The sequence below is a fragment of the Trachypithecus francoisi genome, unplaced genomic scaffold (genome assembly GCF_009764315.1).
Source record: "Trachypithecus francoisi isolate TF-2019V2 unplaced genomic scaffold, Tfra_2.0 Lachesis_group9, whole genome shotgun sequence".
NCBI classification, from domain to species: domain Eukaryota; kingdom Metazoa; phylum Chordata; class Mammalia; order Primates; family Cercopithecidae; genus Trachypithecus; species Trachypithecus francoisi.
The window spans coordinates 1370254-1390629 of NW_022681474.1; the positions used below are offsets into that span (position 1 = coordinate 1370254).

The window sequence follows — 20376 nt, forward strand, 5'->3', positions numbered from 1 at the left end:
CAGCCGAAGAACATTTGGGGAAGAACCGGCCGTGCCAGGAGCCGAGTGAGAAGTCTGAGGGGAGAGAACGCAGCTCCCCGCCCCCCACCCACCCGTCCACTGAATCATGGCAGGAATTAGCCTTCCAGCCCTCAGCAGCTCACATGGTGGACACGACGCCCAAGTCACTACCAGGAAGGGTGGCCTGGTCCCTGCGAGGGCCCAGAGGTGCCGTGTGCTCGGTGAAAGTCTGGTGATGTCAGACAGGCTCGGGGGAAGGACAGGTGTGGGGGTTTGTGTAAGTGCATTTGGGGCACATGACAGGATGGTGCACCTTGTCCTTCTCTGAGACACTGGTGGGGTCTAGGTGCTGTCTGGTTCCCTAGATCACCCCCCACACTGGGGCAGAGCGGGAGATGCTGGTGTGGGGGACGTCAGCTCCCATATCTGGGCCAGAGGGAGCCCCAGGAAGGAAATGCTGAGGGCCCAGGGCCTCCTCCAGGGCTGCTGCCTGGGCTTTGCACAGCTTAATGAGAAGCCCAGGGTCAGAGATGGGCCCGCCTGTGGTCCCCAGAGACCACGGCAGGAAATTCTCCATCACCATTGGTGCATAGGCAGGGGCCAGAGAACCGGTGGCATGAGGTGAGTCCCTGGCCCTCTGTGCTCGTCGGCCAGCAGTGAGTGCCCAGTGACTGCAGCCAGGCCCTGCTCTTGGGGTGAGGACAACCATCTGGGAGCGTCTACACACCCTTTTTATGAGACACAGCATGTGCCAGCACTGCAGTCACGACCTTAGGGGGCTCAGGTCAGAGCCTCACAGCTGCCCGGCCTTGAGTGCTGGGCCTGCGTCTGTGGGCAGCACCCACCCGGGTGGCAGTGGAGTATGCTTCGCTTCCACACGCTCCCGTGCATGCTGCCCGGCCCTCTGGGGCGGCTCAGGCTGTCCAGTGAGAACGTGGGGGGGGCCCCCTCTGCCCTGCCCTGGCTGTCGGCTGCCCTGCTGGTCCTCTTCCCTGTGAGAGGTTGAGCTCCTCCCTGCCATTCGGGGAGAAGAGCTGTGGCTGCAGGAGGAGTTGGACCAGCCCACAGCCAGCCGGGCCCTGCCTCTGCAGAAACGGCGTTGGGGAGAGGAGACGGGGCCTTCCACGCACAGGCGGCTTCAAACCCAGACGTCTTTAATGGGCTCGATTCACATCAGAGGAGGGTGACGGCCTGTCCAGGCGGTGGGTGGCATGCACAGGTTCCTGGCTACAGTGTCCTCAGTGTACAAAGCTGCTACTAAGAAGCCTACGGAATTACACAATCTGTAATAAGAGCAGTGTCTTCCTAAAGGATTGCAGAACTTCCCCGGACGAGGGCTACTACGAAAGCTTAGGTGTGGGCCTCGGGGTGTGTAAAAGGAACCCTCCACGGGCAGGGCTGCGCGGCACCAGGTTCTGATGGGTCCCTGAAGTCTCAGCAGCTGTGCCAGGCAGGAGGGTTCTGCTCCCACTCTCCTCCCTGGCCCACGACGGGCATAGGCCTCCAAGGAGCGGCTGCAGGCGTGCGGGGCTCTGTGAGGCAGTGACTGGTGGTGGGGAGGTGGCAAACGCCCACCAGGCAGGACTCGGCCCCTTGCCGGTTCGCCAAGAAACCCAGTGTCCAGCTGCTCCTGCGCTCTGTGAGCTCAGCAGGTTCCCTGTCCCCATGCCAGGCCCAGTGGGCACTAGGGTGCCTGGGCTCAGGCTGCCGGCACTGTCCCTGCCATGTGGTACCACCTCACCCTAGCAGTGACATCTCCCCAGGTTCAGCCCTTCTCTCGAGGGGCTCTTGGCAGCAGGACTTGGGACCCCACAAGGAGAGCCTGTGAGGAGGGGGAAGGCAAGACCGCCAAGCACCTTTGGAAACTTCTACCAAAGAAAACGCTAAGGAGGGGGGCGAGTGCCCCGGGGCCCCCGCGGCCTCGGGTGGGGCCAGCACAGCCCACAGGGCCAGTCCTGGGCGTCTAGGAGAGAGAGGTGATGTTGGAGCGGCCGCCAGGCGGTGCCATGATCTTCTGCGCTGTGCGTCGGGCGATGTGGTCATCAGCCTGAGACCCTGAAGAAAGGGCACAGGTGGGCAGGGAGAATGGGGCAGGGGCAGGGTCCCTTCTATTCACGGTGAGAGGCACAGTCACTGGCTGCGTCAGCGGGGCCAGGACCGTGGAGCCCCTGCACGCCTGCCACCACCAGAAGGCCAAGCAGACGAGGTGCCCGGCAGGTCTCCCATCCCTGAGGCCCGGGGTGCAGGTGAGGCTGCTCGGGAGATCCTAAGAGCTGTGGGGACTGCGGGCTCCAGCTGACCCTGCAGGAATCCCTTCCTGTCCTGAGAGGAGCCCGGGCCAGTCCTGCCTCATCCCTGCTGTGGGCCCCGGGTGATGAAAGGCTGCCCCTGGCCTCTCAGTGCTGGGTTCTCAGGGACCTGCCCCCAGGCCTGAGTCCCCAGGAGGTGAGTAGGGCTTTGCTGTCACTGCCCCGGGCTGGGAGAGTGCACCAGGAGCACTGCTAGGAGGCCAGAGGCCGAACCCTGGCAGCCCGAGCCCTCCCAAGCATTCTCCCACATCCCTCAGGGGCCCCAGGACACAGCCCAGACCCCTCCCTTGTGCCTCAAGCTTGGTTCTGGGGCCAGCTGGGTGGGGACCTGGATTCCACATGATCCTGAGGTCCTCGTCAAGGCCCCTCACCTCCCCCGAGGCTGGAACCACACTCACTCCTGGGCTCCATGTGACACCCCCACCCCAGTGCCACTCTCTCCAAGGTGGGGGGTTCATCACATGCCCTGGGCAGACGGGGCAGGAGGGGCCTCCCCACACCCCCAGCAGCATCTCCTGCCCCAGTCCCCAGCTGGCTGCCTTCTGTGTGCAGCCCCTCTGGGCACAGGCTGGTCCCTGGTACCTGAGGCCCCAGGGCCCCCTCAGGACGCTCCAGCAGAGCCCCTCACCCCACCTGGTGCCCCAGGCCCGACTCACCAGATAGGCTGAACCCCGACTGGTGTAGGTTGCGCACAGGAGGGACTGAGATCTTGCCTGGGCAGGACGCGCGGGCCTGAGCGCCACTCCCTGGCTTGGCAGGCACCATCACCTCATGGACGGGCCCATCATACAGCCCACGGGGCACACCATGGATCTCCGCCAGCTGTGGGGGTGTGGGGCCAGAGATGGGGCATGAGGGGCTGAGCATGGACAGCTGGAGGGCTGGGCCTGCTCTGTGCCTCCAGTGCCAGCTTCAGGAATTTGGGGCTGCCCTGGGGGGGGGGTGTTCACCCCACGTTCACACATGCCTCCCTCCTTGCAGTCCTCCCCACACATGTATAATGCCCTCCTACGGTCCCACCTACACGTGTGTGCACACGTCCCTCCCCAGTCTTATCAACACAGGTGCACACGCTCATCCTCCCTCCGCGGTCCCACGTGCACTTGTGTGTGCACAGACACCACTGCGAGTGTCCCTGTGCGTGTGAAGCACCTGGTGGTCCGGGCAGACCACACCTGCTGCACTGTCGGACACGGATGATCCCGGGCAAACGTGGTGTCGCCACAGTAAGAGACCGGAAGGCCTGGGGAGGGGCTGCCATGGCTGAGCTCCCGAGAGCCCATGTGGAGAGGAGTCCACGCCCCAGGCCACAGATCAGGGTGCACATTTGTCCACGGGGAATCCCTGAAGGACCCACACTAAGGCCCAACTGGCAGCTCCCATGGGAGGTAGATGTCTGCTCACTTTATATCTGTTTTATCTAACAACATGGATGACTCGGGTGGGACTCAGCTGCCGTTCACAGGCACTTGCAGAGCTGATCCAGGGCCTGAAGGTCCCAGCACCATGGGGGCCTCCCCTGCCATATTCTGGGAGCAGGCTCTGCTCCACTCAGACCCACCAGGGCCCTGGGCAAGCAGCGGCCCCGCTCCGTCTTCCTGACCCCTCCGGGGGCCAGGCCAGGCTGACCAGGGGTGCGTTCCGGGCCCAGAAATCAGCGCCCACCCACCCGCCTGCACAACACCCTCGCGGGTGCCGCCCTACCCTGTTGCGAGCTTTGATCCTCTTGTAGACGAAGTCCGGGAATGTCTTCCGAGGGATGAAGCGGCCCGCCCCCGGAGTGACAAACATCTTTCCGTCCTCCAGCACCACTCGGCCCTGACTTACGACCACGGCGGGCGCTCCCCGGCACTCCACTCCCTCGAAAATGTTATACTCCACGTTCTGGGGAGAGAGGCCTGAGGGTCCAGTGCCTCCATGCTGGCGCCCAACAGTCCCATCCCCACTGAGCCGCTGGAGCACTGCGGCCGCCCAGTGTGAAGCAGGCCCAGTGTGCCTGCACTGAGCCCCTAGCAAGATGCTGGGACTTAGGGGTTGGAACTATGTTCCCCTCAGCCTACAGACCTCGTTTCTGAGTCCCATGTTTCTCTTGAGGACAATGGGGACAGGCGTGGGCAGGCAGGGTCGGTCACTTCCCCATTGGCTTGGCAGGTGCACACGGCACCGCTCTGCCCTGGCCTCCTCCATGGCACAAGGGGACCACAGATGCAGCTGTCACGCAGCGAAGTGACGTGGACAGGGCCCATTTCAGTGCCTGGCGTGGGACACACTGTGTGGATGGCCCTGGGATGGCTGAGTCCACTGCTGCTGCCACGTGGGCCTCTGTCCTGCGCCTCTTCTGGGAAGGCTGCCTCGGGGCCCAGCTCCACAAAGGCCAGCCCTGACTTACAGCCGCCTTCTCTTACCAGATTGTGGCTCTTAGCAGAGATGATCCTGGTGGCCTTGGGGTTCCATATGACCAGGTCAGCGTCAGAGCCCACAGCCACTCGTCCCTTCCTTGGGTAAAAATTGAAGATTTTGGCAGCATTTGTACTGGTCACGGCAACAAACTCATTCTCGTCCATCTTCCCAGAGGCCTGGGGAACAAGAAGGCTAGGCTGAGGGTGACGGGTGGGGCTGGGGTGGGGCTCCCACGAGGACAGACGCTGGGCTACCGGGTCCCCACGAGGACAGACGCTGGGCCACTGGGCCCACCCACAAGGATGGATACCAGGCCACCAGGACCCCGCAAGGATGGATGCCAGGCCACCAGGCCCCTGTGAGGACAGACGCTGGGCCACCGGGTCCCCCACAAGGTTGGACAGCAGGACACGGGGCCTCCGAGAGGTTGGATGCTGGGCTGCTGGGGCCCCACAAAGATGGATACCAGGCCCCCATGAAGACAGGCACTAGAGTGCCACCCAGGCAGCCAAGATCAGGACAGGGCTCCAGCCACGGCCCTTGCCATGGCAACACTCGGGGGGTAAGAACACCTGCCAGGCTGTACTGGGGAATCAGTAAGCCCATCTCAGTGACGCCCGCTGGTCTGCCCCTTGCTGGACGAAGCCTTTCTGCGTTCACTTTGTGGGTAAAGCTTCCACGAAGGTTCAGCAAGGGTGAAGCTTCAATGTCAATACCCGTGTGCCCTGAAGGACTTGGCAGTCTCCTTGGGCAGCCCTGGAGGCTGGGGAGGCAGGAGCAGCTGAGGGAAAGAGCTCCGTTGCTGGGTGAGGTGGGGCTGAGGATGCGGGAGGGCCCAGGACGGGAAGGTGGGGCTGAGGATGCGGGAGGGCACAGGACGGGAAGGTGGGGCTGAGGATGCGGGAGGGCACAGGATGGGGAGGGGACCAGGGGGTGGGGCTGAGGATGCGGGAGGGTACAGGACAGGAAGGTGGGGCTGAGGATGCGGGAGGGCACAGGACGGGAAGGTGGGGCTGAGGATGCGGAGGGCACAGGACGGGAAGGTGGGGCTGAGGATGCGGAGGGCACAGGACGGGAAGGTGGGGCTGAGGATGCGGGAGGGCACAGGACGGGAAGGTGGGGCTGAGGATGCGGGAGGGCACAGGACGGGAAGGTGGGGCTGAGGATGCGGGAGGGCACAGGACGGGAAGGTGGGGCTGAGGATGCGGGAGGGCACAGGACGGGAAGGTGGGGCTGAGGATGCGGGAGGGTACAGGACGGGAAGGTGGGGCTGAGGATGCGGGAGGGCACAGGATGGGGCGATAGGTCCTGAGGGCATTGCAGGAGGAGCACTAACGTCACAGCATGGAGCCCCCATGCTGACCCCTGGGCAAACCCAGTGTCCGGGCAACACTAGAATCAGCTGGGGGTCGGGGGGCTACCAGCTGCCCCTGTTGCTGTTAGAGTCTCATCTGGAAGGGCGAGAACCATGTGTCTGGGGCGCCCTAGGTGGAGGATCTGCCACCCCAGAGCCGTGTGCTCTGATCTGTTTCACGAGTATGCACTGGTTAGGTGGGTTCCCTTCTGACCAGCCGTCAGAATCCCACCCACAGCCGCTCCCCAGACGGCGTGCCCCGGCCAGGTTTGTGCTCACCACACATTTCTCCCAGACCATCGACATGCGCTCCTCAATGCCGTTGGTGCCCTCAGGGATCAGCGTGAAGTTGTCCTTGCCCACGGCCTTCTGGGCAGTGGTGAAGGTGCAGTGGGCACTGCCTGTCACCTGGAGGTCCCCACTGGAAACAAGCCAGGGTCAGAGAGGCCCAGGGGTCCTGGCCTTCCTGAGCTGGCAGAAGCCAGGTCAACTCCAGCCCCCTTGGCCAGCACAACCGCAGGAGCTAGAGGTCATCTGAGTGGCTCTCGCTGGGCAAAGCTGGTGCCTCTGTGCAGGGGAGCAGGGACTGGTTCCTGCCAGGGGAGCCCCAGCTGGGACCAAAGGGCTCAGACTTCCCCCACCTGCCACTGTCTGGGCTGCCCCACGGGAGCCGTGGGAGAGGCCTGGGGTGTCAGGGCTACTAGTGGGCCACAGCCTTGGCAGGGTGTGCAGCATGCAGCCAATCTGGGGCCACCTGGAGCGGCTGCTTACCTGGACAGCAGGCAGGTGAGGTGGTCTGCCGTGGTGGGGTCTGGGTTGACAGGGGGCGATGTGACGAAGGCTGCGGCCTTGGCCCAGTTCTTGCTCCAGTAGTGAGAACCGTCGGTGCCCAGGCTGGCGGTGATGGGCTCCCCAAACACGACCACCCCTGGAGCATGAGGCCCATGAGAGGTGCCCCGCTGACCACCTGGACCCCATGGAGCCCCGAGCACTGCTGCTGCTGACACCCCCGACTGCCCCTCACTTTCTTGGCCTCAAGACAGCTTGTCCCCTGTCTAGAGTCCCTGGCCATGGGCAGGAGGGCAGAGGCCTGGGTCCCGGACAGACGTGGTTGGCTCTGGGAGTCCTTCCAGGAAAGGACACTGGGTCCTTTCTCTGCCCACATCCCATTCCAGGACCCCGGGCACTCCAGCGGGGCCAGGGCGTGCCTGTGGGCCGCAGTGAGGCACAGTGAGCTGCACGGCGGCTGACCAGCCTGGGGTGCCCTGGTCATGGCCTCACCAGGGTTCCAGCTCACAGCTGAAGCAGCTCTCACCAGTTGGTGGGTGAGAAATGCTCCTAGGTGGGGTGGGGTACCCCCGAGAAGGGCCTGGTCTGCTGCCCCAAGGCTGCTTCGTGTCCTGAGTGAGGCCCAGGCCTTGCCCCTGCAGACCCCCGTTCACCTGCGCACCTCAGAGTCCTTTTCGCAGTTAACTGAGCAGATTTCAGTTTCAACTCTCGATGCAGGAAACACACAGAAGAGCCCCGCCCCCTGCCCCCCACTTGCCCCCCGCGCCAGGGACCTGCACAGCCCCAGGCAGGCCCAGAAAACAAGGTTTCAGGACTCAGTGGGGACAGCAAGAGGAGGGAAACCAGACCAGACCCAGAGGCCCCCTGGCATCAGAGGCAGGGCTGGGCGCTCACCTCTGCGCTTGGCCTGGGCGATGGCGTCGGCTGCCCCCTTGCTCATCACCTTGGTGATGTACAGTGGGCAGTTGGCCTGCTTGGCGATGGTGACAGCTCGGTACACCGCCTCAGCCTCCACCTGGGGACGAGGTGGGAGGGATCAGGCCACACGAGGGCTCCAGACCAGTGTGGGCAATGGGGATGTCCAGGGGTCACCCATGGGATCCCAGGCTCAGGGCAGCCTAGTAGGAGCGCCCCAGCCTTGGGCTCAGTGCCTGGGTCTGCCCACATCACGTTCTGGGCCTTGGGTACAGGCTGTAGGGTGGTAGAGGAGGGATTCATGCCTCCCAGATGAGGTCAGGGCGAGCACAGTGGCAGGGCCAGGAGCCCAGGGCCAGGGTCAGCACGGCCCCAGGCAGCAGCGGTCCGGGCAGAGTTCGCCCAGGTGCGCCGTGGCGCGGCCCGCGCAGAGTTCGCCCAGGTGCACCGTGGCGCCTGGATCTTACCTCCTCGGGGCGGCTGAGCACGTGGCCCTCGGGACCAGTGATGCCAAGCTCCAGCAACCGCTTCTGCTCCTAAAGAAACCACCAGGATGCTCCAGCCCTGAAGGGAGCCTGGGCCTTGGATGCTAACCCCATTCCCCAAGTGGTCCTGGACCCTCAGGCCTCCCAGAATTTGCCAGCCAGAGAACTCAGAATAGAGGGTGGAGGAGCTTGGAGAGGCGCGATTCCTGCTCCCTGAGTTACCAAGGAGGGGACAGCTTGGATAGGGGAAGTGGCTTGCCTGAGGCTGCAGAGCTCCTTACTGATGGCGCCAAGACTCCACCCTGACTCCACCATGCCCATGGTGCTGACTCCCCCAGCAGGGGCATGTGTGGGGGTTCACACAGGCGGGGAGGGCTCTGCAGGTCAGGAATGGACAACCACTCCTTCCTCCAGCACTGCCCTTCCGTAGAGATGTGCACTACAGCGCCTGCTCGTGTCAGGGAAGACATGGTACTGGCCAGGAGATGCAGCCCCAATACTGAGGCTCCCTCCCGCTATATGTGGAGCATCTGCTGGACCCAGGATGACCTCCTGACGGTGCACCTGGGGCCTGGCCTTGGGCCACAGAAGTGTCTGTGATGCCCCGATGCCCTCGCAGCTGGACGGGTGGACGAGGACACTGGGGACCCCCCACGTGCCCCTGCCCGAGTGCCACCACCTTCCTGTAGAGCTCAGGAGGTGGGCAGAGCCCGTCCCATCCCAGGAAGTCTCACTGTGGGTTTGCAGTGTCAGGGAGGTGTGTCCTGTGTGGTGACCCCCACTGAGGTCGCACAGGGATGGGGGGGCCCACTCTCTGAACTCCATCTGTACCCGTGGGTGCCTGAGCTGGAGGGGGAAACAAGGTGCAGGGCCCAGGGGCCTGGGGGATCAGCGGCACCGCACGTGGGCTCAGGCCCTCCCCAGCCCAATGGGATGTGTCTGAAGGATGTGGCCCTGTCCACATGGGTGCCCTTGCCTGGAAGGAAGGTGGCAACCCAACCCCCAGAGGGGGCCCCGCTCCGTGGGAGGGGCCTGGATCCATGGGCTGAACTTTGGTTTTGAGGTATTTGGATCGAGGAGAAGCTGTTTTAAGGCCTCAAAGCTCCCCACCCCCGCCCAGTCTAACTCACTGGTTGACCTTTGACTCAGGGTAAGCTGTGACCCTGCCTCAAGGTTGTGTAGGATTCTGTGCTGATGTCTGCGTAACAGGAAGGTCACCCTCAGACCCCCGCTCCGCCCCACGGCAGCCCCCGCCCCACAGCACCTCCTCCACGATGTCCCCGTTCTCAGCGTGCACCTGGGCCAAGGCCCCCAGGTCCCGGATGATGCTGAAGATCTCGTACATCTGGGAAGAGAAGTGGTGGGTGCTGGGCGGGACTGCGCCTGTGCCAGCAGCGGCCTGGGACACACCTGCCCACTCCTTCTCCACACCTGCCCTTACCTGGCTGTCGCTGCACTGGCACCGGTCCTTGTATGCCATGAAGACCAGGAAGGAGTTCACGCCTGGAGAAGAGGTGGGAGTCAGAGGCTCAGCCATCACCAGTCGGACAACCCGAGGAGGCTCTGCTGCTCCCTGCCCACTGGAGGGTCGGGGGTCTTGGGCCCCTCTCCCGCAGTGCTTCCATGGATGGCTTGCCAGCCATGCGAGCAGACCCCTGCTTCCATGCACACACCAGCCAGCCGGGAAGTGAGGCGAGGCAGCTACATCCCGGCCCTCCTTGCCTGCTCCTGTGCTCTGGGTTAAAAACTGATTGTCCACCCAGTGGCAAATGCAGGTGAGAACCCCTCACACCTGTCCAGCAGACCCCCCGTTACTGGAAGAGCCACTGTGCCTGGGCTCTCGGCCTGAGTTCCACTGGCCCCCCACTGGAAGTGCGGCCCAGGCCGCACTGTGCTGGTGACCTCCATTCTAGCCGACCAGCACATCCAGCACCTGCCTGTGGGACCTTGGAGCCCCACTTGCCATGCCTGGCTCATGGTGCAGGCTTGTGGGAGCGCCCAGATCTCAGGGCTGGGCCCTTAGGACGAGCAGAAGGACCAGGGGCTGCCTCTGACATTGGGGCCCAAACAGGAAGAGGGCTGAGCTCTCCTGTTTCCTGGACAGCCAGAGCCCATCCACCTCCCCCAGGACTCGGGACCTGTGTGGGGACCCGCCTGGGCCTGGAGGCAGGATCCCAACCTCCCATCACTCAAGCCCACCCAGCCCATGGCATCCCCTCCTGGCTGGGTGGAAAGTGCTAGTGTGACCCGCTAAGGCATGCTGGGGAAACCGAGTCAGCCTGTGCCCCACACGCCATCCCTCCAGGTGGGCATCTGGCGCCCCTGATGAAGGTGATGGTTGGGATGTGGGGCTGTCCCTGCAACACCACCCCGTGGGCACAGGACCTACAACTCCTGTGTGGCTCTCAGGCAGCAGAGGCCCCAGCAGTGCCCCCGCAGGGGGAGAGGAGGTGCAGGCCCTGCTTCCACCTCCGCTCTGAGACACGAGGCCACAGGCCTCCCGGGTCCACTCACAGAAAAGCACGGGTGGCAGAGCAGCTGCCTGGAGTGAGGCCCAGGGACCGAGAACTGATGGGCTCCACCAGCCCCCGGGCAGGGAGGTGAGGGCTCCTGACACCAAGGGGCACCTGTGTGATGACCATCACCCTCTGGGGAATGGGAACCCAGAGGAAGGGCCTTCAAGAAACACCCCGGCCTCTTCAGGCCCATAGGGAGTGGGTAGCAGGCATCCCTGGCAGTGCTAGGGCCTGACAGCCTCCTGGGCTTGCTCGGACCCCATCGCGCCCCCACCTCCAGGCCGGAAGCTGTGGGCCGGACTCAGATTAGGAGAGATCAGTTATAATCAGCTATGACACTTGTCAAACCCACTATGAAACTCTGATGTGGTTTTAGCTTCAGGGTTTTCTTGTGGGAAAAATGTTAAACTTGTTTATAGACTGATCTGTTTTAGCACAGATGACAACAAAGAGATATGGATTTAAAGGGTCTCCTTCTGAAAGGATCCCCAAATGCTAGGAGATGAGGAATGGCTGCTCTTCCACCCTGGGCAGCCTCTTTTCTAAGAAACCAGGGACCTGCTGTATCTTTTCATTGGGAGGATAATTCCAGGGTGGGTCCCTTGGATTGGGAAAGAGAAGGCCTCTTGGTCTAGAGCCTCTGACGGTGGGATGGGCCTTCAAATGGCTTTTCTCCAACTTCGACTCAAACCCGGACACCTGCCCTGGGGGAGATCAGCACCACCAGCAGGACAGGGTCAGGGCAGAGGCCCCTCCGCCAGGCTCCATGCCCGCCCTCCAGCCCCTCCAGCCACCCTCACCCTTCTCCTTGACCAGGGCCTCCAGCTCCTCCTTGATGCTCTCGTGCCAGCGGGTGATGTCCACGTGCAGGGAGTAGTCGCAGCAGGCCGCGCTGTCCGCCCGCTCCCGCCACTGCTCGTAGGCCGACAGCAGGCTCACACCCGTGTCGGGGAAGACATGGTCCACTGTGAAGGCAGCATGGTCAGCAGCTTCCCCCACCGGTCCCCAGTTCCCACCTCTGCCTCCTCCATGGGAGATTGTTTCATGTTCCCAAGAGACCAGAAGACCATTTGAGGGAGACACAGCAGAGGCCACCGGCCTCTGAGGATGACGCTGTCACGAACCTGTTCTATCGCTTTGTTCAAAGAGGAACCTTCTGACCCAAGTCCCCCAGCCACCCTCTGAGCACAGAAGGGAGAGGGGAGAGAGGAAGAGCCCCACCCCAAACCACCCCACTCCCACATCGCACGTGGAGGAGCGCGGGAGGTCAGGGCTTTGCCCCGCCTCCAGCTCCTGTCTCAGCCTGGGTGAGGCACCCCCAGGGCCAGACAGGGCCAGTGTGCTGTCCAAGGTGCTGGGCCCCGTCTCTCAGTGCCTTCCCAGAACAGCGGGAGCTGGGCTGGTTTCCCGAGTGCCCCACTGGCTCCACAAGACTTGAAAGGGGCCATCCTGCCCCCTGCACATAGCCATCGTGCTGCTGCCCCACTAACAACACACCCAAGGCCCCAACACTGCTTACTGGCCTCTCCTGGTGCAGCCAGGAGACAGCTCCAAGCCAGGTGGTCTGACAGGAGGGCACGCCCACCAGGGATGCCTTCCTCCAGCACAGCCCTCCCTCGGGACCCTACACAACCCAACAGGATGAAGTGGGCACCCACCCTCCCTGCAGCCACCCACAGTGCCAGCCTGGGCCTGCAGGCAGAGGAAGACGGAGGCAGGACAGAGGCCAGCCTCGTGTCTGTGGTGTTTCTGTCTTCGCGGGGACCCACAGCTGGCCGGGTGCCTTGGCACTGGCACAAAGCAGGTGGTCTCGACTGTGCAGACATCCTGACCGGCTTGGGCCGCCGCCCAAAGGGCGTGAGCAATGGCCAGTCTCCTCAGACTGCAAGGTGGGCTGCTGCTGGTTTTCCCTCCCTTTGTGGCTGAGTAAACCAAACCAAGCTGTGATTTGGCTAAATGTCCCTGCGAGGTGTCCCAGGGTCCTCAGAGCTGCCCTCCCTGGCATGCCAGGGACACAAAGCAACTTACGTGCATTAACTCACACGACTCACAATCTTGTGAGGCCAGTGTTCTGTTTTACAGGTCAACGAAGTGTGACTGGTAAAAGCCAGCTGAGTTATCTGGAGTCACATAGCTAGAAAACTATAGAACCAGGTTCAGCTAGGCCCAGACCCATTCTCAACCACAGCAGTGATGTCTGCACCAGACGGACGCAGCGGAGAGAATGCACCCAAGGCCACGCAGTGTGGTCAGGGTCTAGGCTCTGGGGCCTTGTCCTGGCTCCTGAGCTTACCACGTGCTCGTGGTGGGCAGGCGGACTCCCCTCACCCGCCTGTTAAACTGGGCTTAGCTGAGAGGGTTTTAGGAGGAGAACATGTGAGCCGACGGGTGTCAGGATAGAGCCCGTGCCGGGCACGCAGCCAGCACTACAGAAATGGCAACGCTGGTTATTTTTTGATGGGATAATAATGAGCATTATCCTTTTTCTAAAAATACAGCCTCCATCCTTAACTCTTCTTGACATGAGCAAGAACCTTCCACATATCAAGCTTCCGAGGCATGTGGCTCAAGGTCAAACATGTATCTGGCATTTCAGAAAGCACGACCCATTCCCTCGCCAAGGCATTTGAGTTTTCCAAACCCCGGCTCTGGGCCAGCTACTAGTACCCAGGAAAGAACAAGTGGACACACGTCAGTCCCCTGATTTCCAGTCCTGGAAATCCCAGGAGCATTCCAGAGCTGGCCACGCAGAAACACCCAGGGCGAGACACAGGGATAAGAAAGGCACTCCAGGTTCTCAGATGCAATAAAGGCACCTTTAGACGTCACTCCTCCTCCCACACACACCTGGCCAGAGGGAGGGCGGCAGACACTGGCTGCCCCCTGTAGAGGAGGAGACCCAGACACTCACAGATCATGGTGGTTCCTCCTGCTAGCGCTGCCTTGGTGCCCTGACAGAAGTCGTCAGCCGGGGTCATGCCCAGGACGGGCATCTGCAGCCTTGTGTGGACGTCAACGCCACCAGGAAGCACCATCAGGCCATGGGCGTCAATGGTCTTGATGCCCCCAGGGACGATGAGGTTTTCTCCGATTTGTCTGAAAGCAGCAGAGATTTCACTGGTTACAGTGAGCTCAGGTCAGAGCCCAAACGGGCTCCCAGCAACGCCGCAGAGCTGAAGTGTTTACGTGAGCTGCAGACCCCGAGGAAAAGGCCAGCACGGCCGGCCACTCACTGGACCAGCTCCTCGGGAGTGCCAGGGAGCAAAGCATCCCTCAGCACAGCTCAGGACAGTCACTGCAGGGTCCAGCCTCACGCAGACGCCACGCCCTGTGGTTTTCCATTCAGGTCCCTGGTTGCTACTTTTTTGACTACAGGAGGGAGCGGCTTGACAGACAGAAGCAGATGCGCTAACAGGTGTGGGCACCAGTATTTAGGAAGCACCTGCTGTGAGCCAGGGACGATACTAAGTGCCATGATGAACAAAGAAACATGGAAGCTGATGTTCTGCTTTCGCCCTGCAGCCACCTGACATACCTCTGCCCTCACCGAAGGCCGGGGCTCTGACAGTGGCCACCAGGTTACTGCTGCCAAGGATGGGTTTGGAAAAGAAGAAACCTCTCCCATGGATTTCACCCAAAAGTCAATGCCTGGATACCATGTGACCAGTGTGTACACAAGAGCTGGGGACGTATTTTCAACTGCCTGGATACCATGTGACCAGTGCGTACACACAAGAGCTGGGAATGTATTTTCGGCAGAAACTTACTTTATCAAGCCGTCTTCCACGTGCACATCAGCGTAAAAGGACTGGTCGTCATTCACGATCCTCCCACCTCTGATCAGAAGGCGGTCACTCTATTTGGAACAACAAAGGGTAATTTTTCTCCAAACTGAGTTACTCAGCAACACCCTTGGTGCAACTCCTTTCTCTGGAATTATGATTGAAACATTCAGGCAAAATTTCTAGATGTAAAAACGAGCACAAAAGCCTGCAGGGGTTTATTATTCCCCAAAAAGTGGCACCAGGTACTCAAAACCAGTTTCCCCTAGAAGCGCCATGCACACCCCAGAGCTGCTGCCCAGGCCTCACTGAGGGCAAAGCCCGTGTTGGTGAAAGTGTGGCAGTGCCACAGGTCATATTTATATCTTCTAATTTACCATCGGATTAAGGAGCCCAGCCTGAGGCAGGAGGTGAACCCTGTCTCTTGGCCTCTTGTGCAGCCTCAGGGATCCTGCTCTCCTCCACCCAGTCTTCCACCCACATGGGAGCTGATAGAGCTGGACTTTGGTTCCACCCAAACACTGCAGACCAGTGTTGGTGCCAGGAGGCAGAGGCAGAGCAGCACCCCCACAGGCATGGTCCCCACCCCAGGAGGCTGCCTCCCACTGAGGGGAGGCCACCAGCAGCAAAAACACACGTGCACAGATCGTCGCAGTCAGCGACGAACGCGCAGAGCACAGTGAGGGCGCCATGGCAGGGCCATGAGAGGGGCTGGAAGAAGGACCTCTGGGGTGGGGGTGGCTGATACAGGTGCAAGGCGGACATGGTGAGCATTCCAGCCAGGAAGCAGCTTGGCCCTGGGGCAGGAAAGGGCTTGAGCTGCCATCAGCAGACCTGGGAGGAGGCCGAGGTCTGGAACCTTCTGGTGGGGTGGTGGTGCCAGAGACAGGTTGGTGCCCAGAGCTTGGCAGGGGCAGGCTATGTAAGCCTGGGGACTCCATGGCTGCCCCTGACTGGGGGCCTTAAGCAAGTTTCAATCCTAGTTTGATTGATGTTTTAAAGAGATCACCTTGGCTGCTGTGTTAGAAAGTAGATTGTGATGTTTAACAATGGAAGCAGGATCATTGCTGGAGTGATGTCTGAGTGAGATGAGGAGCTCTGGGACAGGACTATGGGAAGGAATGGGAGGAGAGTGGATTCTAGAGAGGCTGGGAGTCAGGAGGGCAGGACTTGCTGACCAAGAGGCCATGGGGGTGATGGGGAAGAGATGGGGCGACCTCAGGTTCCAGCGCAGCTCGGATGCACTCCCAGTGGGGCACAGAGCGTCAGGCTGGCGAGGCCGGCTCTCAGTGGGTCAGCCCTGGCAGCACAGAGCTGTGGCATTAGGCAGGGATTGACTCCAGTGCTTGGCAGTCATAAATCCCCCTCTAAGAATCCTACCAGATGGCCAGGAAGCAGAAGATTAGGCAGAAAGTGGGGTGTCACTGATGGGACTCTGCATGACCATCAGAGGTGAAGATCTGACCTCAGTGGAGAATGTGGGAGAGAAACACGAAAAAGGAGCGAAAGGAGATGGAGAAGGACACACGCACGGGCGGGACTTGGCAGCGCTTTTCCCTCCACTGTCCCGCGTGCGCCTCAGCACGCCCAACGACTGACCAGGCGGGACTGACCGTCTGCATTCAACAGGGAGGTCCAGCTGTCTGCCCTGGGTTTCCAGGGCCCACCCACAGGTGGCCAGGGTCCTAGCGCGGGGCTGCAGCCTTCACACACCGTCAGTCTGAAGCCAAGAGCATTAAACTGAAGCGCACAATTCGTAAAACTCTCAGAATGAGAAGGAGTTCGTTATCTAGTAGCCCCATTACAGGATTCACTGCTGACATCTAACTGTGAGGCTGTATTTTCAGGATCCCAGTGACTTGTAAACCACTACCCCGTAGTCTACAAACGGCTGGCAGACTATGCCACAGGCCAGACCTAACCCTCTACCTAGCTTCATACAGCCCTAGGCTAAGAATGGTTCTCGTATATTCACTGAAAACAATAAAAAGAGTATATCATGACTCATAAAAATTCTACAAAGTTCACACTGCAGCATTCACAGATAAACTTTTGTTGGAACACATTGGTGCCCACTGACTTCCTAAGTGTCCAGCACTGCTTTCCTGGCAGGGTCAAGCAGCCGCAACAGGAAGTGTGGTCCACAAAGCTGACAGCATTTACTCTCGGGCCAGTTGTGGAAGAAGTTTTAGACCCTTGGTCTACAGAGCTGTCCGTTCCCAGCTGCTGCACCTCTCCTCCTCCTGCCCAGTCCCCGCTGAGCGCCAGGCCCAGCGCTGACCCCGCACCACCGTGCATTTGGAGCCTCTGTAGCCGAATAGGCCCTGGCTGCCTTCCCGGAGCTGTCCCTCCTCTTCACGTTCCACCCCTCCCAGGGGACCCATGCATTTTCAAGGAAGCTCTAGAAAACGCAACCAGGCAGAGGGAGGCTTGAGGAGACGTGTGGTCTGGGCTCTCTGCTCATAGACACCCAAGTGTTCAGGCACCCACGCTCAGACTGGGTTTGGACCCCAGAAGAGACACAGCTGGGGTGTGGGGCCATGCTCTTCTAACTGCACTCACCCAGAGGAGGGGGTGAAAGTTCCCTGAAAGCAGCTGCCCCCCCAACACTGACATGGATGCCTGACCTGCCCTGGGAAGGGGTCCTCCTGCCACCCCCAAACTCGACCCCCACATGCCAGCTGGCTGGCAGGATCTCCTTCATCAAGACCAGACCCAGCCGGGCAGAACCCTCTGAAGGCAGGAGCCCCTCCCGTCTGGAGAGGGGAGGGCTCCTTCCTCCCTCAGCGTCTCAGGGAGGGGAGCCCACAGCCCACGGCTTGAGCTAATGCCAGAGGTCAGACCCCACGGCCCTCCCCCCAAGGCCACGTCCAGAGTCGGGTCTGGGACCCCATGGGCTCCCCCGCCCAGGTCCTGCCGGGTCCCGAAGCCTCCCTTCCTCCCACCCCCATCGCCCGCCTCCCGCCTCCCGAGTGGGGAGGCTTTGTTTCTGGCAGAGCGGGACCTCCCGCGCCGGTGCGTGTGGGTGTTGGGGAGGGGTCTCTGCTCTCGAAGGCTCGGGGGCTGCCGGGGCGCCCGGCCACCTGGGAGTCGCTGAACCCAGGTGAGTGGAGGGGTTCGGGGCCACCAGGGACTCCGGCCAGAGCGGCTGGGGCCGAATCGCTTTGTCTCGGACAAAGAGCTCCCGACGCGGCGCCAGTGCGTCCAAGGGGCGGGCGGCCCACGGGCTGTGCCGGGAACGGCATCTCCCCGCGCCCCGGAGCAGCCCGGGCCAACAAAGGGCCGCGTCCGCCCGCCTCGCCTGCCCGGCCGCCGCGGGAGGAAGGAGCCTCTAGCGCTCCGAGGGACAGGCCGCCCGGCCCCGGGTTCTCCCCGGGCTCAGCCGAGGCTCCCGGAAGCCGGCAGGGCCGGGCTGGGCGCCCCGCTCCGTAAGGGGTTCTGCGCGGCGCTCGCGGGGACTCTCGGACCCTGGAGCGTCAAGAAGCCGGGCAGGGAAGGGTGGGCGCCGGGACGGGCCAGACGCGAAGGCAGGGCCTCCCTAACGCGCGAGGCCAGGAGGGTCCGCCCCGCGTTCAGGCCCCACTCCGGGCGGCGGGCAGGGGGCGCCGGGCGAAGCGGGGCCGGGCTCACCGTGATCCGGGGGATGCTTTTCTTGCCCTGGAAGGACATCCTGCTCCTGGGGGTCTCTGGCAGGGGCGGCACGAGCAGGGGCGGGCGGGGGACGCGTCAGCCGGGACGCGTGCGTGGGGGCGGCGGGAGACCGACTGCGAGCGCGCGGGGCCGCCAGGCTCCGTTCCGGTCCCGCCCCCGCTGGGCCCCGCCCCCACCCCGGCCCCGCCCCCGACAGGCCCCTCTCCGCCCATGAGCCCCGCCCCCGCCCTCAGCCACGCCTTCGCTTTAAGCCCCGCCCCGGCCCCCCCCAACTCCCCCAACTCACCGCCCAGCGTAGCAGGGGCGGCCGCAGGGTCCGATCTCTGCACCCTGGGCTCCCGCGGGGACCCGCGGACGAGGGCTGGGTGGGGATTTCAACCTGCTGCGGCTGATGTGTGCGGAGTTTACACCCCGGGGAGACGAGGGAGTCCGGACACGTCCTGCCAGGCCCCGCCCGCGCCCCCGCTGCCCTCCAGCGCGAAACCCAGGTCCCGGGAGACGCGAGGCGCCCAAGGCCCCGGGATTCCCAGCCAGGCAACCCCGGGCGGCGGCGCTCTGGGAGCCACACCGGTCCAGGAAGGCGCCTTGGCCAAAGCCGGCTCCTTCGCGGATGACCCGGGCCAGGGTCTGAGCGCCAGGCTGTGCCCCCGCGAGGCTGTTCCACGCCGCCCGCGAGAGACGGAGGGCAGGCGGGGGGGCGCGAGTCGGAGAGACACGGAGACAGCGAGACAGGAGGCGCTCGCGCTCGCCAGGGACCGGGACCCGGTGGCGGGCGGGACCTCAGGGGGGTCGCAGGACCCAGAAAGCTCAGGACCTTTGTGGAGAGGGAGGCCCCGCAGAGGGGAGCGGGTGAGCCCCACGCCCGGCGTCCTCCGGGTGCGAGGGTCTCGGGGAGTCCGCGCTCGGGCCCGAGGCCACTACCTGCTGGGGGTCACGGGCCTGGGTCACGCCGGGCTGCACTCGGGGACTTGCTGCGGCCGTTGAGGGGTCCCCGCAGTGCTGGCCCGACTGCTCCGAGTCGTCGCGCGCCCCGCAGACTGGCTCCCCAACCCGAGGGCCCCGGCGGCCGCCGCCCAGCGCGTCCAGCGGCAGCGTCTTGCTCTCGAAGGCGTCCTCCACGCAACGGAACACGCAGCCGAGCTTGGGCCGGGCCAGAGGCCTCGCGGGCTCCTGAGGCTGCCGCGCGGTCATGGCAGGAGCGGGCGACAGGATCTGGTCTCCGAGCCTCCTGCAGCGAGGTCTGCGCTGCAGGTGCACGGGGCGGACCTGGCGGCCGCGCCCTCTCTCCGCCTCCTGCCGCCCGGCGCGGAGCTGGCGCTGTCCACGTAGCGGGTGCTGAACGCCCCATTCTGGCCCCTGGGCGCTCGCTTAGTCCCGGCCAGGCGTGGCTGCTCGCCCTCCAAACACGGTGGGCGCTGGGAAGGCCGGGCAGGGAGCGCACACTGGAGAAACCGCTATGGGAATCCCGACCACATTTTCAGGCCCCTTGGGCCGTCCCACGACAGACAGGAAGGCCCTGACTCCGAAACCCTGGGCGTATGTGGAGGGCTGGATGGGGGGTACCCGCCCACACGAACTGCTGCTGATCTCCCTTAAAGCCGAGTTAGAGGCTTGGGGCGAGACAGGGGTGAGGGGGCGATGCTGCCACTCCATCTTTCACTCTATCCAGCCTACAAAGGCTGAATTTGAACCCAGAGACTTCGGGCCTTTGCGCTGTTAGCGCGGTCCGCACTTCAAAGCCAGAGTTCCGACACGGAGTCACCTCGAGTACTGGCGGGGCTTGAGCCAGCAGAGCTAGGTCGAGCAGCTTCCCACCCCCTCGTCCTCCTCTGGCTCCCCCTCCCCTCAATGATTAATATAATGTCTGTTACTCACCTGTGGGACCGTCCACGGCAAACATCACCAACTGTTCTCATGCATGTGCAGAAGTTCCGTCCCTTTCCTAATTGTTCAATCTCTTCGATGGTTCACATTTAACCAACAGCCACAGGAGGGAGTCTCCCAGGTGGTCGACCTGAGCCAGGTGCTGCCAGGCACCCCCGACTGCAGAGCTTGCCCTCCAGGTGATCTCGCAGGTGAGACCTGGGGCTTTCCTCCCCAGTGGGCGGAAGGCGCAGACCCCGTTTCTGGTGTTCAGAGGCACTGTTCAGGGAATGAACTCAGAAGTGCAGAAAT

General features: G+C 62.7%; 1 protein-coding gene across 2 annotated transcripts; it reads right to left on the minus strand.

Moving 5' to 3' along the window:
* Positions 1-1120: 1120 nt before the first annotated feature.
* On the minus strand, positions 1121-19416 carry DPYSL4 (dihydropyrimidinase like 4). 2 transcript variants are annotated; one of them, XM_033209777.1, is made up of 14 exons: positions 19123-19416; positions 14536-14624; positions 13680-13864; positions 11569-11733; positions 9694-9755; positions 9517-9597; positions 8235-8303; positions 7747-7867; positions 6835-6991; positions 6343-6484; positions 4715-4885; positions 4014-4193; positions 2966-3131; positions 1121-2055 (listed from the first exon to the last, which is right to left on the minus strand). In XM_033209777.1, exons 1-14 carry the CDS (start codon positions 19390-19392, stop codon positions 1964-1966), a joined length of 1950 nt encoding a protein of 649 aa, XP_033065668.1. In that variant the 5' UTR covers positions 19393-19416; the 3' UTR covers positions 1121-1963. The 2 variants fall into 2 exon arrangements, with proteins under 2 accessions (XP_033065668.1, XP_033065669.1); XM_033209778.1 differs by lacking the exon at positions 19123-19416 and adding an exon at positions 18181-18366.
* Positions 19417-20376: the final 960 nt, after the last annotated feature.